Source organism: Xyrauchen texanus, chromosome 12, assembly GCF_025860055.1.
Source record: "Xyrauchen texanus isolate HMW12.3.18 chromosome 12, RBS_HiC_50CHRs, whole genome shotgun sequence".
Taxonomy (NCBI): Eukaryota; Metazoa; Chordata; class Actinopteri; order Cypriniformes; family Catostomidae; genus Xyrauchen; species Xyrauchen texanus.
This window is the reverse complement of record NC_068287.1, coordinates 29642701-29670562: the sequence shown is the minus strand read 5'-3', so window position 1 is coordinate 29670562 and position 27862 is coordinate 29642701. Positions and strand designations below refer to the sequence as shown.

At 36.9% G+C, this 27862-nt stretch overlaps 2 protein-coding genes across 2 annotated transcripts; both read right to left on the bottom strand.

Annotated features, from left to right (window-relative positions):
* Window positions 1-385: 385 nt before the first annotated feature.
* LOC127653068 (probable mitochondrial glutathione transporter SLC25A39) lies at window positions 386-16711 on the bottom strand. Its single transcript, XM_052139578.1, has 12 exons — window positions 16620-16711; window positions 15149-15258; window positions 13787-13846; window positions 11605-11655; window positions 6770-6879; window positions 6598-6665; window positions 5374-5498; window positions 4545-4718; window positions 4344-4453; window positions 3385-3466; window positions 3115-3198; window positions 386-1387 (listed from the first exon to the last, which is right to left on the bottom strand). The coding sequence occupies exons 2-12, from the start codon at window positions 15243-15245 to the stop codon at window positions 1269-1271; spliced, it is 1080 nt and encodes a 359-aa protein (XP_051995538.1). The 5' UTR covers window positions 15246-15258; window positions 16620-16711; the 3' UTR covers window positions 386-1268.
* A 2313-nt stretch (window positions 16712-19024) lies between these two features.
* On the bottom strand, window positions 19025-27329 carry rpl27 (ribosomal protein L27). Its single transcript, XM_052139590.1, has 5 exons — window positions 27259-27329; window positions 26646-26728; window positions 26374-26543; window positions 19448-19558; window positions 19025-19114 (listed from the first exon to the last, which is right to left on the bottom strand). Exons 2-5 carry the CDS (start codon window positions 26724-26726, stop codon window positions 19066-19068), a joined length of 411 nt encoding a protein of 136 aa, XP_051995550.1. The 5' UTR covers window positions 26727-26728; window positions 27259-27329; the 3' UTR covers window positions 19025-19065.
* Window positions 27330-27862: the final 533 nt, after the last annotated feature.

Here is a 27862-nt window from a genome sequence, read left to right as displayed (position 1 = left end):
ATGATGAAATTATTTATTTTTCACAATAATTACATATGCAAAAACATATGCATTTTTCTTGTCCTTTGGTCAAGGATAAGTGAGGTTGAATTGTGGAAAAAAGAAGATCAAACCACCAAAAACTATACATGTTGAGGTTTATAAAATTTGTATTCTTTTCATTCAAGTGTGCTATAACAAAATATTAAAGAATATATAAACCAATATTATCACAAATGTAATTCATATATTCAAAAAATGCCTTCATCTTAATTGGCACTCCCACATACCTTTAAGAGTAAAACATCCTGATCATATTTGACATTTGCACAGGTATTTTTATTTTTTTTTCCAGATACATTCTCTTTTATTCCTTCTGAAATGCAATATGTAACTCCATATTCAGTTATGTAGTATGATTCATGTATGGTAATGCACATTAACATTTCTTAAAAATGTCTCTATTCGGTACAATGTGAGAACTGTGTAATCATTTCAAGTCAGCAGTATGTGTACACAAGTAAATCATGTTCATATCTGAATTAAATGCAGTGAACTGGTGTAGTTCACAGGACAAGACCAGGGATCCACCCACTACACACAAGTACATGCCTTGTCTAAAAACTTAAGGGCGCAATCCATTCTCAAGGCATAACAAATAAAACCTTCAAAAGTGTCACAAAGAGCAAGTCTCATGATACTAGAACCAGACTTGTTACTATCAGAAAAAACAAAAATGCAATGCCCTGCTGAAAATGAAGAGAACAAATCTTCAATAATGAGAAGTTTATCCCTTCTGTCTGAGGTTCTTAAACTTGAACAGTAGAGGGCATCACAGTGTCTTTAATGAAAGGGACTTAGAGTCTTGCACTGCAGATACAACAAGCTGGCTGCCATTTCAATAAGCAGGGCATGTGGGGAGGTAGTTTATTTCTGCCTGCATGCTTTGGTAAAATTCCCATTAAAGGCATCACTGAATCATACCTGAGGGCTTAGGTCTCAGAGGCAGTCTATCAGTCAAAGTCTCAGCTTTTGATTCTTGGTGCCAGTCTGTGGGCATATCACCCAACAATTTGAGTTTCATTCGGTGAAAAGGGGGTTCAGGACAATGCTGGGCTAATGTCATGAGTGTTTGCAGTAGTTGAACAGACATGCTGAAGAGGAATCTCCCTCTTTTTCTCAGGGCTGCTGCAGCTGTGAATTTCAGTGTAGCTTCATTTGGAGTAGCTTCAGAGTTTGGTCCCTATGGGATTGGAGGAAATGACAAACTGCAGGTCCTCGAGACCACCTCAATGTCCACACTGTGCCTGACCCAGATTACGCTCCTGAAAGAATGTCTTACCAAACTCATAAGTGCTGATCATTACTGCACAGGCAGGAGCAACTTTGATCACTCTTGGGAGGAAACCTGAAAAATGGATAAATAAAAAGTTACTTAAATATTTATTCAACCTTCCAAAAGGTTTCCTGAACACTCATCTGTCTTCCACTGTTTGGACAAACACAAATCCACACCCAAAAAAAAGTTGTAAAATCGACTATAACTTTACACAAAAACGGTTAGTAAGTGATTTTTTCACACTAAAATCATGTAAACAGGAATATTGTTTATGTCTTGTGGCTATACTTTAGAAATAGTGAGTATTTTAACATTTACTTCTATTGTAATTGCCTCACTATGACCCAGATTTTTGGTTTTTAGAAAAGGAGGGATGAGTAAAAATGTACTTTTGTGGTAACCAATATTATGCCACAAATGCTGTAGATTGAGCTTAACTTGTATTAAACCCAGAGTATTCCTTTAACCGATGCAAGTCTGTAGTTCAGATAGTAAAGCAGGGTCAAAATTAACAGGGGCTCAGTGGAAAAAAAATTTCACCAGATTTCAATATGTGGGTTCTATTTGTAAAAACCTGACATACTTCATATTCTATGCTGAATTTAAGTATTTGACATTATATACATTTAGAAAACATATGCTCTCATAAAAGGCATTAAATACCCCTGAAAATCAAATCCAAGGTGCAAATATTGCTCCTTAATAGAAAACTTGATTTCAAACATTAGAAAAGTCATAATAACTGCAAGCACGTTTACATGCACATTCTTTGACCAATTATGCTTAATAAGCAGACAACGTGTTGTCATGTAAACGGCTTTCCTCTCTCCATGTAAAAGAATATGATGTATGAATAATGAGTAGATTTTTGCCTATTAAACAGATTTTGTGTTGCATGTAAACACCTTTAACAGCGTTCTTACTGGCTTATCCAATGAATTTAATTGTTGTGCGCATGCCTCCTCACGGATTCACATCAAAAGCAGAGAATAACTTTATTATTTCAAATCTCATCTAAACACGTTATTCTTGCTTTGTCAGATCTTTTAAATAAGCTGATTTTTGAGAGTTACCGTGCGGTCAGACCAGAGGCGGCGAGAGCGTCAAAATTCGCTCTGGCTGCCCTGCCAACAACACTGTTTGAAATAGGCGACAACGTTCATTGAGAATGCTTGGTTTTGTGAACTATATTTAAAGGGGCCACAAAACATCCAGACATGTTGACCGGTATCTTTTTGACAACATATCACAAGTAGCGTATATCCTCATTAAATATTTTATATATATATATAAAATTATATATTATATAAACCATAATATCCACTTCATCAACTCAGACACATTTGTCCACTCATCGTTTTTTTTATTTGATTTATATCCCTGTAAGCAAACAGGGACAGATCAAATATTACGGGAAAACCCGCCACGACAGTAATCAGTTTCTCCTCCATTTAGTCTTCGTAACTAATATTTGGTGGGAAACAATGTTTACACGGTTGTGTTCTCTAGACTTCGCTATAACGGAGCACTTCTATATTCTAATAGGTTGCCGCCGAACCGTGTCAAAGCTCATTACCATAATGTTGACTGCACTTGAACTTTCCTCTGACGCCCACACCGCCCAAGACTCACCACGCCGCTTCTCGCAGCCGAGAGACGCTGGCTGTCATAGAAAATGAATGACTTCTGGTCGATTTGACCCTCTCGACCCCTCTGGTCTGAACACACGGTTATCAACATATTGGTGTGCATGTCAGCAGGCTCAAAGTCTCTCTAATAAAACTACTAGAGCTTACCTGCAAACAATCCCCTATAGCCCATGTCAGTCCAAATATTCCTCATTATGTTCCATGTGGAGGATGGCTTCTTCACAGAAACGGCTGTAAAAGGTCCAAAATATAATAAAATTTGATGCCCAACAAAAACAATTAATTACAGCCCAAGTAATCAGCTTTAAGTGAACTGTCACTTAATGACATCATGCATTTCTAAAGATTCAGGTTTGGTTACACCACTTTTTCTAATAAGTTAACTACTTAATAGGTGAAACTACAAAGCTGCAATACCTCCGCGAGCCTCAATCTCTCCTAACTGGATTTGCTTGCGTGTTTTCACCACATCAAACGGCAAGGTCAGAATTGCAGCTACCTGTGTCAAAAAGAAAATTGATAATCTGATAAGAAAGGTAAAAATTCCAGCAAAAAGATTAAAATAATAATAAATCTGATCAATTATAATTTAAGATTATTTTAACAATTCTACCAGCACTGCAAAAACGATCCAGTTACAGAACACCTCTACAATTTAGTATGATAGTACACTTAAACATTTTTTAAGTGCCCGATAAAAGATATGCAGAACTGATTTGTAATTATTGTTTTATTACTGCTATCACAAAAATAACCAAATTATTAGACTACAATATGCCATGAATATTATATTACACAATTATACATATTTTATAAACTAAAATCATAATCATCATCTTTGTGTCATTACTTTTATGCCAAGATGTTTTATGATCTAAACAGCCTCATTTATTTCTGTCCTTTAAAATCCAAGCAATAATCTATAGTTAGCCCACTTAATACACAGCGACTTACCAAATTAATAATTAAACCGACATAACAATGAACTAAATGGAAATAAACTTTGTTATGTGAGAAGAAAGAGACTGAGTCTCCAGAAACAGATGAACTGAACCTCCAGTTTGCAGAGTTCTATAAGGCGTTTTAATGGCAAAAATGACTGCCTGACTGCTCATTATCCCAATTATTACATAATAATATGAATAAATGAATGGAAATGAAATATAGATTCGAGTTGAAATTATTTTATTAGTTTCATACATGTGGGGAAAATACCCGCACTACACTGATAAACTGATGAAATATCACTTTCCCCAGGATGTGCGGTCATTATTTAGAAATAATTGGCTGCTCGATTGAGCAATCAGAAATATGTAGTATTCCAGAGAGTCATATCAGTGTTTGAAAGTGAAAAAAGGTGACCCTGGGTTACTTACTGCTCCTGAGATGGCCCCTGCTGAAAAACTGATGGTAAATGAGGTCTGTGGTGCGCTACACCGCTCACATAGCTGTGCCCTCAAAAGTTCATAGTTAAACCAATACAGGGCTGGGGGGAAAAAATGAAAAGATTTAAACATTGCATCTGTGGAATGTCCCTTCACCATCATAGACTGTCAGGCAGTGTACAGGTCACTGACCGGAGAAGGGCACGTCCCGCAGAACAGTGGGTCCCCAACCTCTCCAGAGAGACAACCAGCCATCCTGAGCCACAGCCGAGCGGATACACACCATCAACTCGCTGTAGGGGAGCCTGCGGGACTGCATCTTTGTGCGTACTAATTCCAGAGGGCTGATCACAGACACCGCTCCCACTAAGCAACAAAGAAAAAGACGTTGACAACACAGATCACAAAACAGCTTCAACAATCGAACAGAACAGATGAAACAGACAGATGAAAATTATGATGATAAAGCACAACAGTGACTCCCCACTTTTTCAGCAGACTTGGATATGGAAGCATTTTTTCCACATTCATTTAGTCAATTGAAGAGATATTTCACCCAAAAATTGGACACCTTTGAATTTTTTTTTTTTTTTTACGTGGAAGTTGGAATTTTGAAGGATGTCCTGCTTGATTTCAATACAATGGAAGTTGACTTGACTTTATAATGACTCACTTTAAAGCTTCAAAAAAATACCCAAAGTGTCATATAGGTAGTCTGTTTAACTCGTGTGTCATGTTCATGAGTGTTGCAAGAGTGCATGAGAGACATTCATTCCTATATTCATGTTTTCATATGAAACTTGTGTTGTTCACGCGAGAACCAGTGCTGTTTTTGCTTTCCAGAGATTGAAGCGCAAGCTTGTGTTTCACAGAAAAAAAGAAAGAAAAAAAGTAATTCATGATAGGAACTACTGTTCTCACTCTCACTACATATCCTGTATATGATAGGAGTAAATGAGAGAATTTTAATTTTTTGGTGAATTATTTCTTTAAGAGTTGTAAAGCATTTGTGTCTACTTACATCTGGCTAGTCCTCCTGCTATAAGAGGGATATGGTCCCCCTGATAGCCCATGGCATAACGCAGGAAGTCTCTCAGCTGGTCGTAGCATGTGAAGTAGATGACAGTGGCTGGAACGGCCATCACCCTTCATACACAAATTTAAAACACAAATACCATCAAGCATTCATTCATCAACAACTTGTGCATTAAAACAGTCTAATCATTAAATAAAGAACTAATCATTAAATGAATATTCCATGTTCAAAACAAGTGAAGCTTAATTCAACAGCATGTGTGGAATAATATTGATTACCACAAACATTTATTTTGATATGCACCTCCTTTAAAAAATAAAATAAAATCTGGGTTACAGCGAGGCACTTACATGCAAGTGAAAGGGGGCAATACATAAACTTTAAAATACTCACTGTTTCAAAAGTATAGCCACATGACAATATGCCTGTTAATATGATTTTACTAAGTGATTTTAGTAGAACTTTACTTGCTAATCTTTTCAATGTAATGTTATTGCCAATTTTACAACTTTGTTGCCATTACTACAACTAATAAACTACAAAAAAATTAACAGCTCAAATAATACATGAGTTTTAACAGAAGAATTAATGTAAGTTCAAATTTCTGACTTTAAACCTTCCAAAAATTGGCTCATTCACATTCTAAGTGCCTCACTGTAACCTCGTTTTTTGCTATTTTAAAGAAAAGGGGCCTATGATGTTGTTCCAAACCCATATGACATCACTTTGTGGGTACGAACCCTCACAAACAAGGACACGTCAAATATAAACCAGGCTTAACATCTCCTTTAGTGTTCAACGGAAGAAAGTCATATGGGTTTGGAACAACATCATAAACAAACTATGAACTATCCCTTTAAGAGTCTAACGGTTTAAATTAGAATCAAGGATTCATGGCTGTTGGCAGTGGAAATATTATCTGGCAACCACTGGATGAACTCTAGTCAACATACTTCAACAAGGATTATTTACAGTTAAGTCAAAATGGTCAGGTTAATGTTCAGACATCCAAACATTAACATGACATTTATTTATTCTACAATGTCTAAGCACCAAACCCTCACTTGATGCCTTATGATCAAAGTCATAATCATGAGCTGCAGATATAGCACACACTTTTAAACCAGTTTCCAAAAAATGTAATAAAATAAAGATTCAGAACAACTCACTGGCTGTAAAAGTACACTGGCACTATGGGGTTAGACTTACAGTGTGGGGGGAAGTCCGCTCCACAGAGACCTGAGTCCCTCATGGCGTGTGATCTTTACAAATGCATCCTGTCAAACAAAACATGAATTCATCATCAATGTGTGTGATTCTGAAACCTGGAATCTAAATTTGGAAATGTCCTGTATCTGAATGCAAGTATCTGAATTCTTACCACAGTGCCGCTGAAGTGGGTTGGGGTTTTGCAGCAACTGGCGCAGGTTGACACATTCTGGCACACATAGATGTGGTCCATCAAGCCATTACAATAGAGAAAATGTTTCCCTATAAAGGAAAGAAAAAATTATAATAATATATATATACACGTTAACCTAATAAAAAAAATAAAATAAAAAATAATGAGGAATGGGTATGAATACACAAGTACTAGTGTCAATCATATTTTATCATGAAAACACAATTATGTGACTTTCAATTTCAAAACATTGGTTACAGTGGCATTTGGATGTGTGATTGGAGAGTCGGTACAGCAACTCTACATGAACAATAGTAACACTGACTTTTATTTATGGGCATCAACGGAATGTTTGAAGAGGATTTGAGAGTTTAAAAACAGGATACATTCTTGCGTTCAATAACAGCTAGAACGTAAGGTTTTGAATAGCATTTTTAAAAGCTGACCTACTTTATAGCTATAAACAACCTCTTAAAAACAACGCTCATGGCACGAGAAATGATGCAATGCTTAAGAATCCATCTGACACTAACATATTTTCTATTACTCTAGAAAATATGTTAGTACAACCCCACGGTCTCATGCAAGGACTAGTTAATTTTGATTTGCTATCCGCAACGCATAATTTCAATGAATAAAAAACGACTTAAGTGTTCACAAGACTCTAGACTGTCATTTAATGGGTTAACTTCTGCTGCACCAAGTCATTTGACAAAACAGGATGCTGTTGATTTTCCTTTAGACGCACGGCAACAAAAGCGCCTCTGGTGAGAAATAGCTTTTCTCATTGACACCAGTTTGGTTGTAAAGAGTTTCTAGCTTAATTTGGTATGCCGCTTAAAAAAAAAAATCATTTTTCACATGTCAGCACGCTGATAAACATGCTCACATTTCCTCAAAAAGTAGAAAAAACATGTTAGTTATTTTGAATATCTTTCAACTCTGTTGGTCATTTAGCTTCATTTTAATATACATTTTGTTATGTTTAATTTGGTTAGCTCTGTGCAACACGACTCTATGTAATAACATTAGTAAATTAATTCCTATATATTTACTGTGCATTTTCACATCAAGAATAAATGGGTGAACAGAAAAATGTTGCTTTCAGAGGCTTTATATAAAGAGTTAGGATGAAAATAAGGTGCATTTGGAACTGTTCTAACACCAGTGCAGACAGACTGGAGGTTATGTCCTTCACTAAATAATGAGCATCCTATAACTTTCTATGCAGCGAAGTGCATTCAATCCTAAAATCAAACCAAAAGTTCGGTTTCACACATGGGACAATGGTAATCAGTACATGGATTCAGAATTTTATAATGCTACATTTATTTTAACATGGTTGGCAATAATTGGAAGATACTGGTGGTCATTACTTTGAATCAGAATTAAGCTAATTTCACATACAGTGGGTACGGAAAGTATTCAGACCCCCTTAAATTTTTCACTCTTTGTTATATTGCAGCCATTTGCTAAAATCATTTAAGTTCATTTTTCCCCTCATTATTGTACACACAGCACCCCATATTGACAGAAAAACACAGAATTGTTGACATTTTTGCACATTTATTAAAAAAGAAAAACTGAAATATCACATTATAAGTGTTCAGACCCTTTGTTCAGTATTTAGTAGAAGCACCCTTTTGATCTAATACAGCCATGAGTCTTTTTGGGAAAGATGCAACAAGTTTTTCACATCTGGATTTGGGTATCCTCTGCCATTCCTCCTTGCAGATCCTCTCCAGTTCTGTCAGGTTGGATGGTAAACGTTGGTGGACAGCCATTTTCAGGTCTCTCCAGAGATGCTCAATTGGGTTTAAGTCAGGGCTCTGGCTGGGCCATTCAAGAACAGTCACGGAGTTGTTGTGAAGCCACTCCTTCATTATTTTAGCGGTGTGCTTAGGGTCATTGTCTTGTTGGAAGGTGAACCTTCGACCCAGTCTGAGGTCCAGAGCACTCTGGAGAAGGTTTTCGTCCAGGATATGCCTTTACTTGGCCGCATTCATCTTTCAACCAGTCGTCCTGTCCCTGCAGCTGAAATACACCCCCACAGCATGATGCTGCCACCACCATGCTTCACTGTTGAGACTGTACTGGACAGGTGATGAGCAGTGCCTGGTTTTCTCCACACGTACCGCTTAGAATTAAGGCCAAAAAGTTCTATCTTGGTCTCATCAGACCAGAGAATCTTATTTATCACCACCTTGGAGTCCTTCAGGTGTTTTTTAGCAAACTCCATGCAGGCTTTCATGTGTCTTGCACTGAGGAGAGGCTTCCGTCGGGCCACTCTGCCATAAAGCCCCGACTGGTGGATGGCTGCAGTGATGGTTGACTTACTACAACTTTCTCCCATCTCCCGACTGCATCTCTGGAGCTCAGCCACAGTGATCTTTGGGTTCTTCTTTACCTCTCTCACCAAGGCTCTTCTCCCCGATAGCTCAGTTTGGCCGGACGGCCAGCTCTAGGAAAGGTTCTGGTCAGTCCCAAACGTCTTCCATTTAAGGATTATGGAGGCCACTGTGCTCTTATGAACCTTAAGGGCAGCAGAAATTTTTTGTAACCTTGGCCAGATCTGTGCCTTGCCACAACTCTGTCTCTGATCTCTTCAGGCAGTTCCTTTGACCTCATGATTCTCATTTGCTCTGACATGCACTGTGAGCTGTAAGGTCTTATATAAACAGGTGTGTGGCTTTCCTAATCAAGTCCAATCAGTATAATCAAACACAGCTGGACTCAATTGAAGGTGTAGAACCATCTCAAGGATGATCAGAAGAAATGGACAGCACCTGAGTTAAATATATGAGTGTCACAGCAAAGGGTCTGAATACTTAGGACCATGTGATATTTCAGTTTTTCTTTTTAATAAATGTGCAAAAATGTCAACAATTCTGTGTTTTTCTGTCAATATGGGGTGCTGTGTGTACAATAATGAGGAAAAAAAATGAACTTAAATGATTTTAGCAAATGGCTGCAATATAACAAAGAGTGAAAAATTTAAGGGGGTCTGAATACTTTCCGTACCCACTGTATGTGGACAATCATTTTTAGGAAAACCATTTTCTCTAGATTTATTTATTATTATTTTCTTGCTTGATTATTAGGTGCTACTAGTTACAAATCAAAAAGGGAAATGGAAACGTCTTTTAGGTTTAATGTGGACAGTGAAAACGCAGATATATGTAATAAAAAAAAATATATATATTTTGACTTATTTTCTCCAGTTTGAAAACCCTGGTCTACACAGTCTGTAGTCTTAATAACTCCTGTATTGTTGTATTTAAACAGCTGAAATGTGATGCAACTTAACATGTCCTTTTCCAAGTATTATATTCCTAATTATTTTCTGCATTCAGTTCAAAGGATTTTGGTGATTAGGACTGAAGCCTTAGATAAGAAGTTCTATAAATAACAGTGACCATGGCACTGACAATGCCACAGCAGTTCTGAGTAAATCAAATCCAGCTTTGGCACTAACAAGCAGAATTCTGCTAGTTTTGGACATTCTGCGATTCAAAGTAAATCAAAATTCAGGTTCAAATTAAGTAATTCCAAAGAAAAGAAAGAAAACAAACTACCAGTCAGGGTTTTAGTTCTCCTAATTTGTTCTGTAAATGTTACACTTTTGTGTTCTTTGACTGAAATTCCATTAATTAGACTGCATAAAGCAGACTTTTAAGATATACTGTATTTTTTGTGCTTTGTGACAAAAAAATAATATAATATGCTTGTCTGTTGTCCTTATTGTCAACAGGTGTTAATCAATACGATCCAATCATAGCTAGAAGAATTTGTCAATAGCTACTTTCACACACACACACACACACACACACACACACACACACACACACACACACACACACACACACACACACGTTGTGTTTCCATGTTTTATGGGGACTTTCCATAGACATAATGGTTTTTATACTGTACAAACTTTATATTCTATCCCCTAAACCCAACCCAACCCCTAAACCCAACCCAACCCCTAAACCTAACCCTCACAGAAAACTTTCTGCATTTTTACATTTTCAAAAAACATAATTTAGTATGATTTATAAGCTGTTTTCCTCATGGGGACCGACAAAATGTCCCCACAAGGTCAAAAATTTCGGGTTTTACTATCCTTATGGGGACATTTGGTCCCCACAGTGTGATAAATACACGCACACACACACACACGCTCACACACACACACGCTCACACACACACACGCTCACACACACACACGCTCACACACACACACGCTCACACACACACGCTCACACACACACGCTCACACACACACGCCACACACACACACACACACACACACACACACACACACACTTCTGTTTACATTTCACTCAGCTTTGCAATGAATGAGCGTGAAGATTCATTTCAGGAACTGCAAACTCAAAAATATCAAAAATATCAAAAAAGGATTCAAAAGTTAAAAAAAAAATTGGCATATCTGACTCAGATCAGTTCAGTTATTTGTAGTCTAAAAACACATGAAATCAGATTTTTACAAACCCAATTCAAACCACATAAACATGACTGCTACTTTTGAATGTCTCTTAGCATCGTGCTGACACTTGCATCATTACAATGGCAAACCAGTGTAGATATACCCAATGTAGATATTGACTACACTGTCTGAACAAACAGATCTGATTTATTTACTTGTAAAATGACAGTGAGGACAGTAATTCTTTTCTATGTGAATGTTGATTATCTTTGTCAGTTCTTTGAGTGGTAGTTGGAGTCCGTGTTAGTGAAGCGAGGACTGCAAGTACAGGTGAAAGTTTGTGCAGTGCCTGCTCTAACATACTCACATTTTGAAGGCCGGATGACCCCAGTCCAGGGCCTTGAATGTGCTGCTAGGGCTATGGGAGAGAGAGAGATGCATTATGTGCATATACCAAATGCAAAACATAACATGAAGGAAGACAAAAGACTTATCAAGGGTTTATAGCATGTTATTAGCTAAAGCTGGAATTTGCTGGTATGGACTTCTTGCACTGAGCCTCATGATGTACTTCGGCTTTAAAATAGTGTGGCTCGCTAGTTTCCGGTTGAATGCATTTACATGCGCCATAGTTGCCTAGTTCCCGAAACCCACTTAAAATAAGTGATTGAAAGAGAATTTTAAAGTACAGATCTTTTCAGAAATAGGAGAAGAGATATTCTGAACATTACGGTGTACAGCTTCTTCAAAATTCAGTGGAAGAACAGTTTTCAGAGCTTTAATTCAGCCTGAGCCGATCTGAGAAAGCAATGGCAGGTGTATATGCTCCAATCCAAGCGCATTTCACCGTTTCTCCTCACAAGGAGGTCTGTAGCAGACATTTTACCACGGATCAGCTCGAAACGCAAATGACAAAGGAAGGAGACAAAGGGTGTTAGCACCAGCGGTGCTCTTTGAATTAAACAACTATATGCTTCAGTCACTGCTATGTTCAATGTGTGAGGGAGGAGAGAGATGTGATAAATGTATGCATCACCCTGTTTTTATTAAATGTATGTTTTAATTTTTATTTTGTGTCACTGTTTCACTGATAAGTACTGTTGAAATGCAAATGCAGAAGTAAAAGCTGTTAAAGATAATGAGTTATAATGTTTGAAATAAGTAAACTATATTTAGTAATATATATTTAGTAATATATTTTAGCGCAGATATTTATTTAATTAATTTGATAATATAACTGCTTCATTCTGTTCTGAGCTAATATATATTATAAATAAATACATCTGAGGCATTTATCCAAAGAAAAGGCAATCATTTTATGGTGGAATTCATCACTGAATATCAATTGGTATGAAATATTTTGAATGAATGAAACATGTTAATGAGACGGCCAGACTACTGCAGGTTATACATGTTTGATTTATTATTCAGGAGCCGAGTTTAGCCTCATTTGGAAAGGTAAAAACATATTTAGAGGCCACTTATAAAATTGAGACATCACGTTAGTGCCAAAAATATGATTCATTTATTTAATCAATTGACAGCCCTAAAGAAAAGAAATAATCTGCCTTTCCATGAATAAATCTCTGCATGTAGGTGCTCTGAACGCTGTAATTAGAACGCGGAAGCAGTTGTGCAAGTAGTCCATTAGACCCACATTTTCTCTTAATCTGAACTTACATTTCTCAAATGGTTAAGTGGAGCAGAGAAACCCAGTCAGAGAGCAGGAATGAGATAGCGAGGGTGAGCCTAAAATGGCTAATAAAACTTTGCAAAAAGTCCATGTACTAAAGAATGTTTCTTTAAAGAGTTAAGCATTTAATGGTACATTGCAGATGAATTTCATATCTGTGTGAGGTTACTTCAAAGTTGAGCCACATTTTAGATATAGTGGAACTGTTGAGCTGATATGGCATGGGCCCTGTTTTCACCTGATATTAAGATCTGTTTTGGGTCCAAACCAATTTGAGATTCGATCACTTAACTAAAGATTGCTAAATTCTGCCAGTTAGGTGTGGTTTTAAAAGAAAATAACTAATTGAAAAATGTGGAGAATCACATTGTAGTGATGAAGATTTCACTGAACTTCTTCAGTATGCCAGATATCAACAGATATTCACAGATGAGACATGCACATCTCAAGTTCAATTAATACAAGTACTTCACTAAAGTAACTTATAATTCAGCTCAAAAAATGACATTTGCGCTTAGATTTATACATTATAAAATTAAATGTAGAATTAACAGTGTTTAGATTCTCACACTTCCTTTATTTTTCTGTTTTTCCTTTTTGAGTTTTATCAAAATGTAGTAACACTGACGTAACGAGTGAATGAAAACAGAGACGATTACATGTCACCACAGGATACATTTGAGACGCATGTTACTACCAAGTTCAAATAGCATGCGTCTCTGCTGACCACTTGTGATCGGATAACCGTAAGCGGATCACCTTTACCAGGTGTAAACAAGACCTTGTGTAGAGTAAAGGTGTATTATCCTAAGCCCAATTCCACTGTTCAATCAGATGAGATGCCTGAGAACTGTACCTTGATGGAGGGGAGTTTGCTGGGCTTGAAGTCTGATCTTCACCACATCCAATGGTGTGACTGTAAAGAGAACAGGAGATAGAGAGAGAAATAAACAGTGGGACAGAGTGTATTACTTATTTAGCCTTATTGTTCTCATTATGTAACTATGATCTAATGGATAGTAAGAAAACAGGCTAAAATTAGGGATGCACCGATACCATTTTTTCTCTCCCATTCTGATTCCAGTACTTAAATTCGCAATATTGGCTGATACCAGTAACGATCCGACACCATTTTTATTTATTTTTTCTTAATCAGTTTAGACTATTTCTACCTCACTAGCTATGTTTACATGCACCAATTTTCATCAATCCGTAAAAATTCAATACGACAGCAGATTCTGAATATGTCCCCTAAACTTTGCAATCCCGTACAAATCCCGCATGCGAAGAGCTTACATTTTTGCATTCTGAAGAAGCGGAGATAGGCTGAGAAAGTGAAAATGGCACCATATTTCGTAAGTGGCATTTTTGCTTTGTTGAGATATCTAAAAGTTTTTCTGGCATGTTTTTTCTTCTTATGTTACTCACTATTCTTGACAAATTAAGAATTAGAAGAATTTTTTAAACCAAGTCAACTTAAATATGATTGTAATTTAATACAAATACATTTTAATAAAGTAAAAAAATATTGTTATTATTATTATTAATAATACCAATAATAACACCAATAAAAAAGATTTATAATGTTTAGACAACAGGAATCTATTTCAGCCTTAATTTTAGTCGGAAATCATGGAGCTTTTTTTTAACGGAATACTCCAGGAAGACGGTGACTTTAGAGTGTCTGTCTGTGGGCTAGTTCACCATGGTGTAAAATGTTTTCCATTTAAGATCTGGTGAATTGCTCCTTCGGTTACGATCTCGATGCATGTTATAAGCAAACCGATCTATTGAGCAACTACACCTGAGATGGAGTTTGTGTGGAGCGCTCACTTATTACCTGCTGCTCTGGTAGCTGAAAACAGTAGTATGCCATCAGTTTTTATACATTTCAGTGTGGATGAGAAACTTTTTGAAATTGGCAATGTGGATGGAGAGTATTTCAAAAATGCTGTTTTATTAATGGACATAGCCTTACTGTTCTTTAGTGACTTGACTGTAACGACCATGATTAACACACAGTATCAGATTTGGATTGGGCTTGTCGGACCGATACCCGATCCGGTTAAAAACGTCATTATTGCAGCCGATGCCGACCCAGATATCCGATCGATGCATCACCAATTATAATTGGCCAAATTGAGGATGTTACAGACATACGCAATGAAAACAGAATTTACCTAAATAGATAAATTAATATGCTTGCTCGTTTCCTCACCAAAAAGGGATGTTAGTACAGCACCAGTGCCAGATGCCAGCATCTGCTGCATGGGCGAGATGGCAACCAAAGACCTGACAGCAGGCCCTTCCCCCATCCTGTCGGGCCACCTGAAAGACAGAGAGAGTAATTGATCCACAGCAGCAAGGGTACAAAACAAAGTAGGTTAGCTAAACCTTGTCAACAGGACATCTACTGTCCTCATCAACCCTTTGCCGATCAGAGTAATGCCATCTGCTCTTAAAAAGCAGAGTTTGAGCCAATGTAACAACAGATATTAAGAAAATAACAACCACAAGAAGCGCTCATATCTTATCTACGGAGCACACGGCTGTGGGTGGGTCACACTCCTCATGGCCTACATACTGTAGTACAGCTCCAGCAACATCACAGAAGACTTTGACCATTACCAACCACCCACAGGCTGAACTAGCCAAGTCTTAAGTGCTTTTTGTTCACAGCTCTATTCATTTAATGAGATTACAGCCAGACAAAATCCACAAAGTGCCAAAGCTTGAGCCAAACACACCCATTTGCCATAAACAGAGAGGAAAATCTATCAGCATATACCCACAAGTTCAAAGGGCAGAGATTCTTTCATCTCTCCAGAGGTGAGGCCTCTCAATCCAAGGAGTCCCATTCAGGACAGACAGGTTTATGAAGTACAAAAGCCTGCTGCATTGCTGTAATATTTTGCAGTGCAGACAGATATCACACTCTGTTGTGCATCCACATTTCTCTCATCACGACTCCAGACAGACAGAAAATGTGTAAAACTATCACCAAATGAGCTGACAGCTGATAAAACAACCTGAAGTGTGAGCAGAGATATACTGTATTTGTGTGGAAACCACAAGGACTGAGCATTTTTAACGACTGAATAATGGCATTCAGACAAACTTTAATTAACTAATGTAATAACAGGAGTTGGCATTACTGTAAAAATCGAGTTATTCTTTTCCCATCTATAACAGAATAATTTACTAGTGAATTGGCAGGCATATTACAGTCTTTAAAATGTTTTTATAACAATTTGTATGACTTTCCTCCCAACCCCAAGAAAAACACATTTCATCAGTTACATTGAAAAAAAAAAACAAAGAACAAAATGTTCTGTCAACCCAAAAATTGCTAGGCGAGGAAGTTGATCAAGTCTTGGGTAGCTAAAATATTGCCAGTTCAGAACACATCACACCATAACATGGTATTATTAGTTGACAACAGTTTAGATATATTATGAAACATCAAGATGATTAGACAACAACAGATTACCTGCGTGCAATAACGGTTCTCTTCAATTCGTGCAGGGTTTCATGAGCAGTTCACTGAGCGCAATGGCGCTAGATGCCAAGATATTGTTTACAGAGCACTGATATTAATTGAGCCATTTTGAAGCCAATGGAGTAGAAATACTAGACAATTTAAGGCCGACTGAAACAGCTCGTATGGATAATTCGAGCAAACAACTCACCTTTATTCTAAGAAGGGAGGGTTTTTGTGCATCTCGACGCTTTCTGCCATGCTGCAGTGTCGTGTCTCATACTGAGTCACAGAACACATCCAGAAGCTGATATGGGAGATTACACTGCGCCCTCTGGTGGCTGATCTGCAGCCAAAAACACGGTTTGGGTTGACTTGGTCATTATCCTGTTGGAAAACAACATCGAACCAGCTTGAACTGGTTTGCTAGACTGGTTAAAGAGGTTCTCCCAGCCTCACCAGCTGAAAAGTGTTTAGAACCCTTCAAAAACCAACCAAACATTTAAAAACAAGGCTGGGAGAACCTCTAAGACCAGTAAATCATCTAGGCTGGTTTAAGGTTTAAAGAAATATTTCGTGTTCAAAACAAGTTAAGCTCAATCGACAGCATAATGTTGATTACCACAAAAATAATTTACACTCGTCCCACAAATCTGGGTTGCAGTGAGGAACTTACAGTGGAAGTGAATGGGGCCAGTTCATAAACAGTAAAATACTCCGTTTTAAAGACGTAAACATTGTATGTGTTAACATGATTTTAGTGTGATAAAATGCTGACTAACCTTTTCTTTGTAATGCTACAAATTCGTTGCCATGACTTTGTAACACCGTAAAACCTCAAAATGTCAATTTAAACAATTGTACAGCTCAAATAATAATAATACAAAAATAATAGATTAATATTATGTTGTGACAATAATGGCAACTGCTGCAGTGTTTTCATGCATCCACCTGCTGTGTAGTAATTCTTTTTTGGCGTTTGATGTTACAAAGAGAAGACATAGAATAAGCATTTTGTTATCAACAATTTATTTGAAATTTAAAAAATACATAAAAGCGTGTACCAAACAGTAAATGGTCATATTTGAACAGAATATAGAGTTTCTCTGTTCCATAGCAAAAAGATGAGTGTTAAGTCTGGAAGACATCCAAGCATACTGGGGTCAGTATGTGTGAGAGACTGTGTGTGTGTGCATTCCACATTTTTGTAGAGGGGGTAATGTTTTGCTCTCCGAATATTTTATAGTCTCACCCTTTCATTTCTGTGTCAAAAATTACCGAACAGCCTCGGAGGGTTAAGAAAAGTTTTTTGAAACAATGTCAGTAATTATTTTAGGACATATATATATATATATATATATATATATATATATATACTATATATGTCCTGGGATAAATATCAGTAGACCTTGACTTTTTGAATGTTGAATTTTTAAATAATGAAAATCGTGCAAATTCAACAACTTATCCTTAATCAGAAAATAACTTAATATTTTAGCTGTCATTTCCATAATGGTCTCTGTTAAAGGGATAGTTCACCCAAAATATCTCAAGTCCAGACAATGCAAGCGAGTGGTGGCCAGAACTTTCAATCAGATTTATAGTAAAAACTACTTAAATATTGATCTGTTTCTCACGCTTCTGAACACACACAGATTTAACCACTGGAATCTTATTTTATGCCGTGATTTTTGGACCTTTAAAGTTCTGTCATTTGCATTGACCTTCAGAGATGAAATATTCTTCTAAAAACCAGTTTGCGTTCTGCAGAAGAAAGTTGTACACATCTGGGATGGCATAAGTGCATGAGAACTTTCATTTTTGGGTGATCTATCCCTTTAAGATTTGTTTGCATGCGTGTTTGTGTGTATAGGGAGGTTGTATAAACCTTCCTCTTCATCAGTCACTGTAAAAGGATGATTCATTACCCACTTCAGACAAACTTCATATAAAACATACTTAAGTTTAAACAGATAGCTTATTTGTTCTTAACATGTCAAATATTAGTGTTTAGTACCAAGCTAACAAGATTGTTACTTACAATAGAATTACAAAGTCTTAGCAAACTTTTAATCTCAGGAGGATAACTGTTTCTTCCCAAATCCTGAGATGTTCCATTAATGCTTTTTTCGCTTTCATGTGTGCATAACCAAAACCCAACCATAGCTATATCATTTGCACAGCAGGTCACATTTATTTGTTGATTCTCCTACAAGAGCTGAAAGTCCAGTCAGTTCAAAACATCCCTTTCAAAATGTTTTAGTCACACTTATGGAACTGACACCATATCACTGACATCCAGCATTTTGAATAACCACACAAGACAGTTTAACTGCATTTTCTGAAACAACCAACATGGGGTCTGTGGCAGTATTACAGATGGTCCACCAATTATTATTAATTAAAGTGTGTGAACACAATATTATAGTTAAGATAAATGTAGCTAAAACTTTCATAGTCCCACACATCATAATTATGACTCAGTAGTCAGCATTCATATGATGACTTCAGATTTCCTTTTTAACAATCAGGGATAGGCACATCAAGTAAAGTTGTGACTTAAGAAATAATAAGATAATTAATGTCCAGAGTCAACAGAAATAAGGCAAGAACTACTTGTAGATTTTTACAGATTTATTTGCAAAACAAATGAAAGCTTAGAATCGGAGCTTCTGGAAGAACCACTTGTTCTTGCCCGTCTTGTACCTGTAAGAGAAAACATTGTCATCATATAGAAAACATGTACCTCACACTTCCATCTCACAAATAATATTTTGACCAGCAAAAAACAAGATCAGACTGTTCGTACATCAGCATTCTGCACAGAACAAAAAGTCAGCAAGCTTTGGATTATGTGGGCTTTCCACCCACAAGGCCACAATTCTATGACTAATCTTCTGCTACACCACTTCTAACAGACATTAATTGACATCAGAGATATCTGCATGCAATGTGTACAATACACAATAGAAAGAGCGCTGGCCCTTTAGTTCTGGTTTTGTACATATAGGCAAGCTGCATCTGCTGACAGAAACATACCTCTCCTCAAACTTAACCTTGGCCTCCCTCCTGGCTTTGCGCTTCAGAGCAGGATCCCTGAAAACATCCTTGTTGACAACAGTTTTGTCCAGAGGAATGTCAACAGAGTACCTGCAAAAAGTTAATAACACCAGACAAATGTATACAATTAAAACAAGTAATGATGCCTTTTATTATGGCTAGCATCCATTACACAAGAAATAAACATTGATGTGCCCTTCTGCATCCATTACACAAAATAATACATGTATGCACCAATAAAGACCCAGAGAGACTCTACAATAATTTAATCACAATTTATAAAAAAAGAATGCCAAGAATCCATTCAGACTATTTACTTTCTGGCTTTACAGGGAAAGTGGAATGAATTCAATGCACTAAGTCTCACCCCCTTAATGCTTCAACACATGATTAGGTGTTTTAAAGTGGTCAACTTGAACCGAAACCTATTTAATTGTTTGCACAAATATTTCAGACATGCTGTAACTCAGATTAATATGCCGGTTTGTTTTAAAAAACGTGAAAGAATTATATGTGCATAATTATTAAGGTGCCCATTTTCAAGAGTCATTACGGTAGTAATTCAACACAAATGTTAGCATTTCACAATTAATGTAATTTTACTGTGTAAGGCATAAACATGTAACTGCAGCATATTACTTGCAAAAGTGTGGCAAAGGGCCACATTATTTTTTATGGCGTCAAAAAAAAATTAAATATTGGGATTGGCCTCAAATTTCCTGATAGGTGCACCACTAGTATACAGTCAACAGTTAGGTATCATGAACAGTCCACCAACTAGACAATGAGGAATAATGCTGCCTTCATGTGCTATAAGAATTATCCTACTTTCCACTTCTCAAGTGGTAATTACGATCGTTCAAATGCTTTGTCGGAAAACACCAGAAACATGGACGATGGCAGGTTCATTCATACATACTTCTTGAGGACCTTTTATTTTGACAGCATAATATACATTACTCAGTTAGCTTGCTGATGATGACAGAGTTTTGGTCAAATACAAGTTCATTTCATGGTGTAAAAATGCACAACATGCATCAAATAGTTGCTGATATACAGAAATGAGTGACCGAAACAGCAAGAGCATATTTAACTAAATGAATAAAGGTGGGCCTGTGTAGCTCAGAGAGTACGGACGCTGACTACCAACCCTGGAGTCCTGAGTTTGAATCCAGGGTGTGCTGAGTGACTCCAGGCAGGTCTCCAAAGCAACCAAATTGGCCCAGTTGCTAGGGAGGGTAGAGCCACATGGGGTAACCTCCTCGTGGTCACAATTAGTGGTTCTCACTCTCAATGAGGCTTGTGTAAAAAGTGTGGATCGCAGAGAATAGCATGAGCCTCCACGTGCTGAGTCTCCTCGGTATCATGCACAACGAGCCATGTGATAAGATGTGTGGATTTGACTGTCTCAGAAGCGGAGGCAACTGAGACTTGTCTTCCACCACCCGGATTGAGGTGAGTAACCACGCCACCATGAGGACCTACTTAGTAGTGGGAATTGTGCATTCCAAATTTGAAGGAAAGGGGATAATAAGAAAATGAAAAAATAAAATGAATAAAAGCTGTCATTTACTATGCAAAAGCGCCCACAAACTCTTTGCTGAATCTTGTGGGGCGATTCAGAGCGATATACATTGGAAGATACAGCAGACAATCATGATCTCACCAGCTGTGCAGCATCTCTAGCTGGGTTTCCATCTAAATGTTTTGCATTTTATAAGTGAATAACATATTTTGACCAAATAAAATATAAATCGTTGCACGTTTCTATCCACTACATCATATGCATTATCTTGAGGGAGCCTGCCTTGTCTTGATGGAGCAGCTGAATGACTTCCTTCTGGGAAAGTTTTATTTGGAGGAATAGAGCAACTGTACATTGCTTCATTTATAAAATTCGATGCACATATGCCACCAGCCTCTGCATACATGGGAGTGCCTGTGCTAAAAACTGTTCTGGCTGATAGGGAGGATCCATTTTAAAGACTAGCTGTGGGTTAAACACTTCCAAATGCCAAGGGCTATGTACAAACCTTTGTGTGCAAGCAATCACACACTCACAACATGTGCACAAATAGTCAAAACACGTCATTGTTTGCGAATAAACTGTTTCCATCACCATACTAATGCGAACCAAGAAAATCCCCCTCCTCCTGGCGCATTAAATTAAGCAAATTCTGAAAGATTATTTGCATATCAAGCGTTTACATTCAGGATTTCTTATGTGCAACTTCAAAATGTGCATAAATTGTTGGATGGAATCCCAGCTATTGTGATCCAGACACCTGAATAATCTCTTTAACATGCCAAACGTGTGCTTGATGACACAGTGTATCTGTACTTCATCATTTGATCATTATTTGATTAATTATTGCTGATAGAATCGATAGAAACATCAAGAAAACGAAAAGGCACTATTAAAAAAGGGTGTGACATCTGGCGTGTTGGTTTACAAAAGCCGACACGAAGAACGTGTCACGATTTAATCTAAGAACTGTAGCACAACTATAATCACTTGTGGTAATACAAGCAATCAGTTGTATCATCTCAAAATGAATCAAGCTAAAGAATATTATAAAAGCCAAAAGATATGCTCTGCATTAATGTCTATGCAGTCTTTTTTTGTGTGCAAGTAGTGTTTTATTTTATATTTATTTACTGCAAGAAGTGATTACATAAGTTTGGATATTTTCTGCAAGTCTTTTTCGTTGGGAATTTTTTACTTATGTCTTATTTTCTTCTTGAATTTCTTGATACGTTTATAATAATAATAATAAGAGTCAACAAAATATCAGACTAATGTGAAATTGAGCATTGTGGTAAGGCTGATTTAAAACAGTGTTTGTTAGTTTTTACTTTGACTGTTAAGTTTCAAATAAAGAGAAAATGTACTTTTATTTTATTAAGTATTTAGTTAATTGACCTCATTTTCCAAAAATGATTTTGGAAAATGTATTTTAATATATTAAATATACTATTTTGTGATGTATATCAGTGTTTCCCATGAATTACCTAGCATGTGGAGGACCGCCAGTCTAATTTGTCCCGCCACAGTTCCATAATGAACTGAAAACATTTTTACACTTCTCAGAATAACAAAAGATCTCTAACATTGTGTTTTGCACCATTGTTTCAGCAAAGCACCTATCACTCCCAGTCAATCACCTCATATTCTTCTGTTTAAAGTAATCAAGAGCGCGTCATTTTAAAATTCACAAGCGATCTAGTAACAGCTGCGCCCTGCTTGATTGACGTGTGTGTGTGCTGAACATGCTCAATCGGCATCGGCCAATATCCACGCATATCAAACCGATTATTAGGCAGGCGCATCTGTGGGCAGCCTAGTGTTGTTGTGGAACACGTGTTCGACACATGCTGCCCCTAAGAGTCATTTTCCAGCAGAGTGAGCAGACCTCATCCAGTGCCTAAGGAAGGAGCTAAGTTCCTTGGAGAAAACAGTAAGGGTTAAATTTGTATAACTTCTTTAGATTTAATTAAAAACTTTTGATATGTTACTGCCAACTTGAAGAAAAAACGTGACAAACGCGATAGTTGACATGACGTTCGGCTACTTTTCATATTGATAGCGTAGTTGAAGTTGCATTATCACAGCAGAAGGGTTGCTATCATGTCACAATAATTAAGCAAGAATTTTGCAATTACAGACAGTGAATCTGAGACTTTTATTTGTTCTGTTTGTGTGTCTTATATTTGAGAGGGTTGTCACTCAATGCAGAGAAATAAGTAATAAAAATATACCAACGCAGTATAGGCTAGTGAAGGACTGGCTTTGGTAAGCTCGGACGTTATCGGTTCTGCTGTCGGTACTGGAGAAATTAAGAAAATACATTCTTTATTGCTATAAAGTTATTTTATCTCGCCAGCCATTTCTATGTATAATAATATGAAACCATTTGTCTGTGATGCAATTTAGCTATTCGCAGTGAGAGAGAGCGAGAACTCGCTCACGCGGTGCCACAGCGAGCACAAAACGAGCCTTGCTAAATGAGTGACAGAACTAAACATTCAGACATAGCCTGGATTAGATCTGTGATTATTAGTCTGATTTTATTTTAGATTTTGCCTTCCAAAGATTATAAAAAGAATATTTATACATAAGCCGCATTCTGTCTAGCACAACTTCCTTCCTTCCCTTCACAGCGGTACACTGACATTTCTCCCTAAAACTCAAACTTAACGTCAGAATCAGCACGATCGCTGATTGTTGTAAAATGCAGTCTAGCTACTGTTGCTAAATTGCGGGATGCGTTTAATAATAAAAAGAGGGCAAGAGATACCGTTCCCAAGGCGGCGCGCGCTCCGAAACACACCGCAAAGAGACAAGTATAGGCTATTTTGGGTTTCATGTGCGCGTCTAAACGATCAAATATAAAACGAACACAGTTTATGTCTTAAATGGACGTAGTTATGGAAATAGTTGGGGAGAAAATATGCTGCATCAGGAGCCTATTAGATCTGAACTCGGTCTTAAAGGGGAAGCGGTCTATTAAACATGTGACGATTGAGCCATTACTGCGAATCAAACAACAAAAGGCAAAGAGAAAATCACTTACAGCTCTTGAATGAATAACTTCTGCATTAATAAGCATTAATCTATGATAAACTATGCAGTGTTATTTTACAACTGATTACTTTATTAGATTTCTTTTTAGACCACACCTGAACAGTAATGTTAGTAGACCTTCCTGAAATTAAATCACTGTGCCTATATAACGTTTATATTTGTGTAATATATATATATATATATATATATATATATATAATAACAAAAGAACCGTTAAGAATACCGTTAAAGTACCGGATCGATAAACAGTATCGGTAAGATTGTAATACCATTAAAACCTTAACGATACCATCCCTAGTTATGCCTGTGCTTCTCTTGGATGCTCTGAATATTGGATTACGTGTCTGGATTGCCCGTTAATTAAAGCTGCATTTGGATCTCAACCTTCGTGTCTCTGAGCAGTTCGTAACACCTGCTTTGTTTATTTAATATATTTGTTATACATTATTTATACAATATGTTTTTACATTATACATTTTTAATTTAAGTGTACAAGTGCAGATTGGTCAAGTGTTCAATAAATGTATTTGTTGAGAAATGTTGTCTATCTTAAGTAATTATTGGTGTTACATTTTATCTTTCAAATAAAAGGTTCAAATAAGAGGTTAAAAACAAGCACATATCGGCCAAATTAAATTGGCAGCATTAATCGGCCATCGGCCGACCCGGATTTCAAAAGATCGGCATCGGCCTGAAAAAAACAATATCGGTCGACCTCTAACACAAATGCACGCCTGAACGGTCAAATACATTAAAAAATTCTGCCACAACGCCTGTCTTGGTGAGGTATTGATGTAAGCATAGAGCGTGATGTCTTAAGGATATGTTAACAGTGGAGAAAAAAGCAGAATTGTATTAAAATGTCAGACTTGTAAATATAAATGTAAGCTAATAGACCTGCTGCTGTCTAGTATCTTTATAATAATAAAACAACCATAACAAGAAAACACTCTCTGCTCTTGACTGGGTAACTTTAAAAGTATTAATGCATTACAATCATACAGTGAAGACCAGTAGTAATTTTATGTTGCATTTCATTCTGAATGTTTCCTTGAATACTCGATAGCCTACTGCTGTTAAAAACTTTTAAAGCTGTTAAAAAATAAAATCACTGAATATTCTTGATTTGTATTTTTTTGTTCAATTATTTCTATTCATTGTCATTTTATTACTGACTGTTTACTAGTCTTGAATACTTAAGAACTTGAATCCATTCTTCCATAATTAACATTAGTGTTATTATTTTTTGTGGTTTTGAAGCTGGTACTGAGAAACATCAAAATTCACTACCGACTACTGAATTTTGGTAATGTGATAATGTATAGACATTATTGTTCATGGTAGATCTTGCTGCAATAACATGATGAAAAAGTAGAGCTCATTCCATAGAACTATGATCATCCCTGCTGAAAATGTTGGTGATGGAGGCTTTACTTTATTTGACTATCATGCGTAACAAAATAATTATCATATGACAACACCCAGTGCAGTTTAAATTTCTGTCGCAAAGAATTACGTTGATTGCATAGGTACACTATTAGGTTGGGCATCGGTCATAAATTTAGAAAAATATACAACATAACCTTTGACATAAATGTCCTTTTCTCTCTCTCCAGACAATTAACTTTTTTATTCAAACAAGTGAATGGCTAATTTACTTGTCAAGAGCACAAGCACATGACAGTGCTTAATGTCAAGCCCTGGCTGAAATGTATGCTCTAGTCGATTTTGTGTTTTGACCATTTGTGAACTGCATTAAACTCGGTCTCGTTTATGCTTTGTGGGTGTGACTTTTTTGCCCCGTCCATCACCATTCATATCTATACAACCAACCTGTTTGATTGAATTACTACTAGAGCACAACATTTTTCACAAGAGCACAAAGTTCTTCAGCCTCTTAATTTTGCTCTCAAAATGCACCAGATTGATGGATTTAACTTTAAAATGTACACAATTTTCTTCCGGAGGAGCATGCCCCCAGACAACCCAGAGAGTCTGAGTTCCACCCACCATAGTCTCACAAAATCATGTGGGGAAACACTGTATATCGTTATCTTGATATAAACTTACTCATATCTTTATATAAGATTTTGGTTATGTCATCCTCCCCTAGAAACTCGTATTTACAATAATTCTGATACCACTTGAAGGCAGCTTAAAAAGCATTGCAAGCAAGCATACTACACTCTGAGCCAAACAGCACAAAAACTAAAGTGGGCAAAGCGAACCATAAAACATCAGACTATCCTAATGTGGAACCCTGTAGGGCCATGAGCACAGGGGAGAGCACATTCCCTCCGACTGTACAGGATGCTCATACCTGGTTGGCATCAGGTGGTTGTAGTTGAACACCTTGACAAAGGCCTTGATCTTGGACCTCTTGGCAACCTTCTTCTTGCCCATGGTTGTTGTGACTTTACGAGGATAACGATCAATACCTGCAACCAGAGCGTGGCTGTAAGGACGGTCTGCGGTGCCATCGTCAATGTTCTAAAATGAATAGAAGAGTTCAAATATATATATGGCTGTCATGCTGAAAAAGATAAACAAGATGTTGGGATTCTAAAAAGTGTTAAATCTTACTGTACATACCTTGACAATCACAGCCTTGCGTCCGGCATAACGTCCAGCCAGAACCATCACCACCTTACCAGGTTTCATAAACTTGCCCATCTCTAAACAACACGCGTTTACAAGTTACAATACTGACTAGAGAACAAAACCAGTCAGTGAGGACACAGAATAAATAACATCAAGGAACAATACACAAACAATGTGACTAGGTAATAGCATAACCATAGTAATCAGCAATGCAACAACTAGCTACAACTGTAGCAAAAATAGTACACTGTTCTAAGTGTAGAGTAACTGGCAAAACTTGATATTAAAACTTTTCGCATAATGCTAACTGGGCCAGATTAATAATTTCCAACTTTTATATTATATTCACACATGCATTAGTATTACACACAGTAATACATGCATACTGAAGTTAATTCTTCAGCTATCGTGGAGGGAAATGCTAAAGTCAGAGACGGAGTGACAAATAACTTTATTATCTCCTAGTGTTATAGTTATATTCAGGCAATAAACATCTAATATAATCGATAGGGATATTCTCTTTGTAGACGACATGCAAAAAGGATCGACGGTGCTTATTTCTTAGAAGATGGACAAGGATTATTTTCTCGTGTATGAAACTTACTGATGGTGTTCTATGGCCGATGATAACAGGAAAGGAAGTAGAAAGGGTGAGAGTGACCCTTGACGCCAGTGGAGGATGACGCATTTCCGCCAACATGCTCTATGGCGTGCCCATGCGGGGTTCGCTTCGGCGTATCACCCTCTACTGTCCTATCATGAAATTTCACCTAAAAGCTTCTTTTACGAATTTAATCGTACAAAAACAACAGGTTTTAATTAGGCTTTTCACATCCATTCAGAAATGTAATATAAATATGTTAGAGAACAGATACTTGATGATTGTTGGAAATCATATGTTCATTTTAATGAGACTTTCTAGGAAAAATTGACATGAAAAAGAAAGAGAAAGGTAATGGGAGTGGCTAATGAATGGCATACTATCGTACCATTCTTTTTGCCTTGAGAAAACTTAACTGCACCTGATTCAAATAGCAATAGTGACTGAAAAGTCACTATCATTACATCCCAAAAATGATGCCATATACATGGAATATAACGGACACTGTTTTTTTTGTTTTGTTTTTTCAATCATATTTGACAGTGTCTGCCATGGAACAAGAAATACAATAAGTCGTATATCTGTCTACGTAAAGACACAAAAGAGA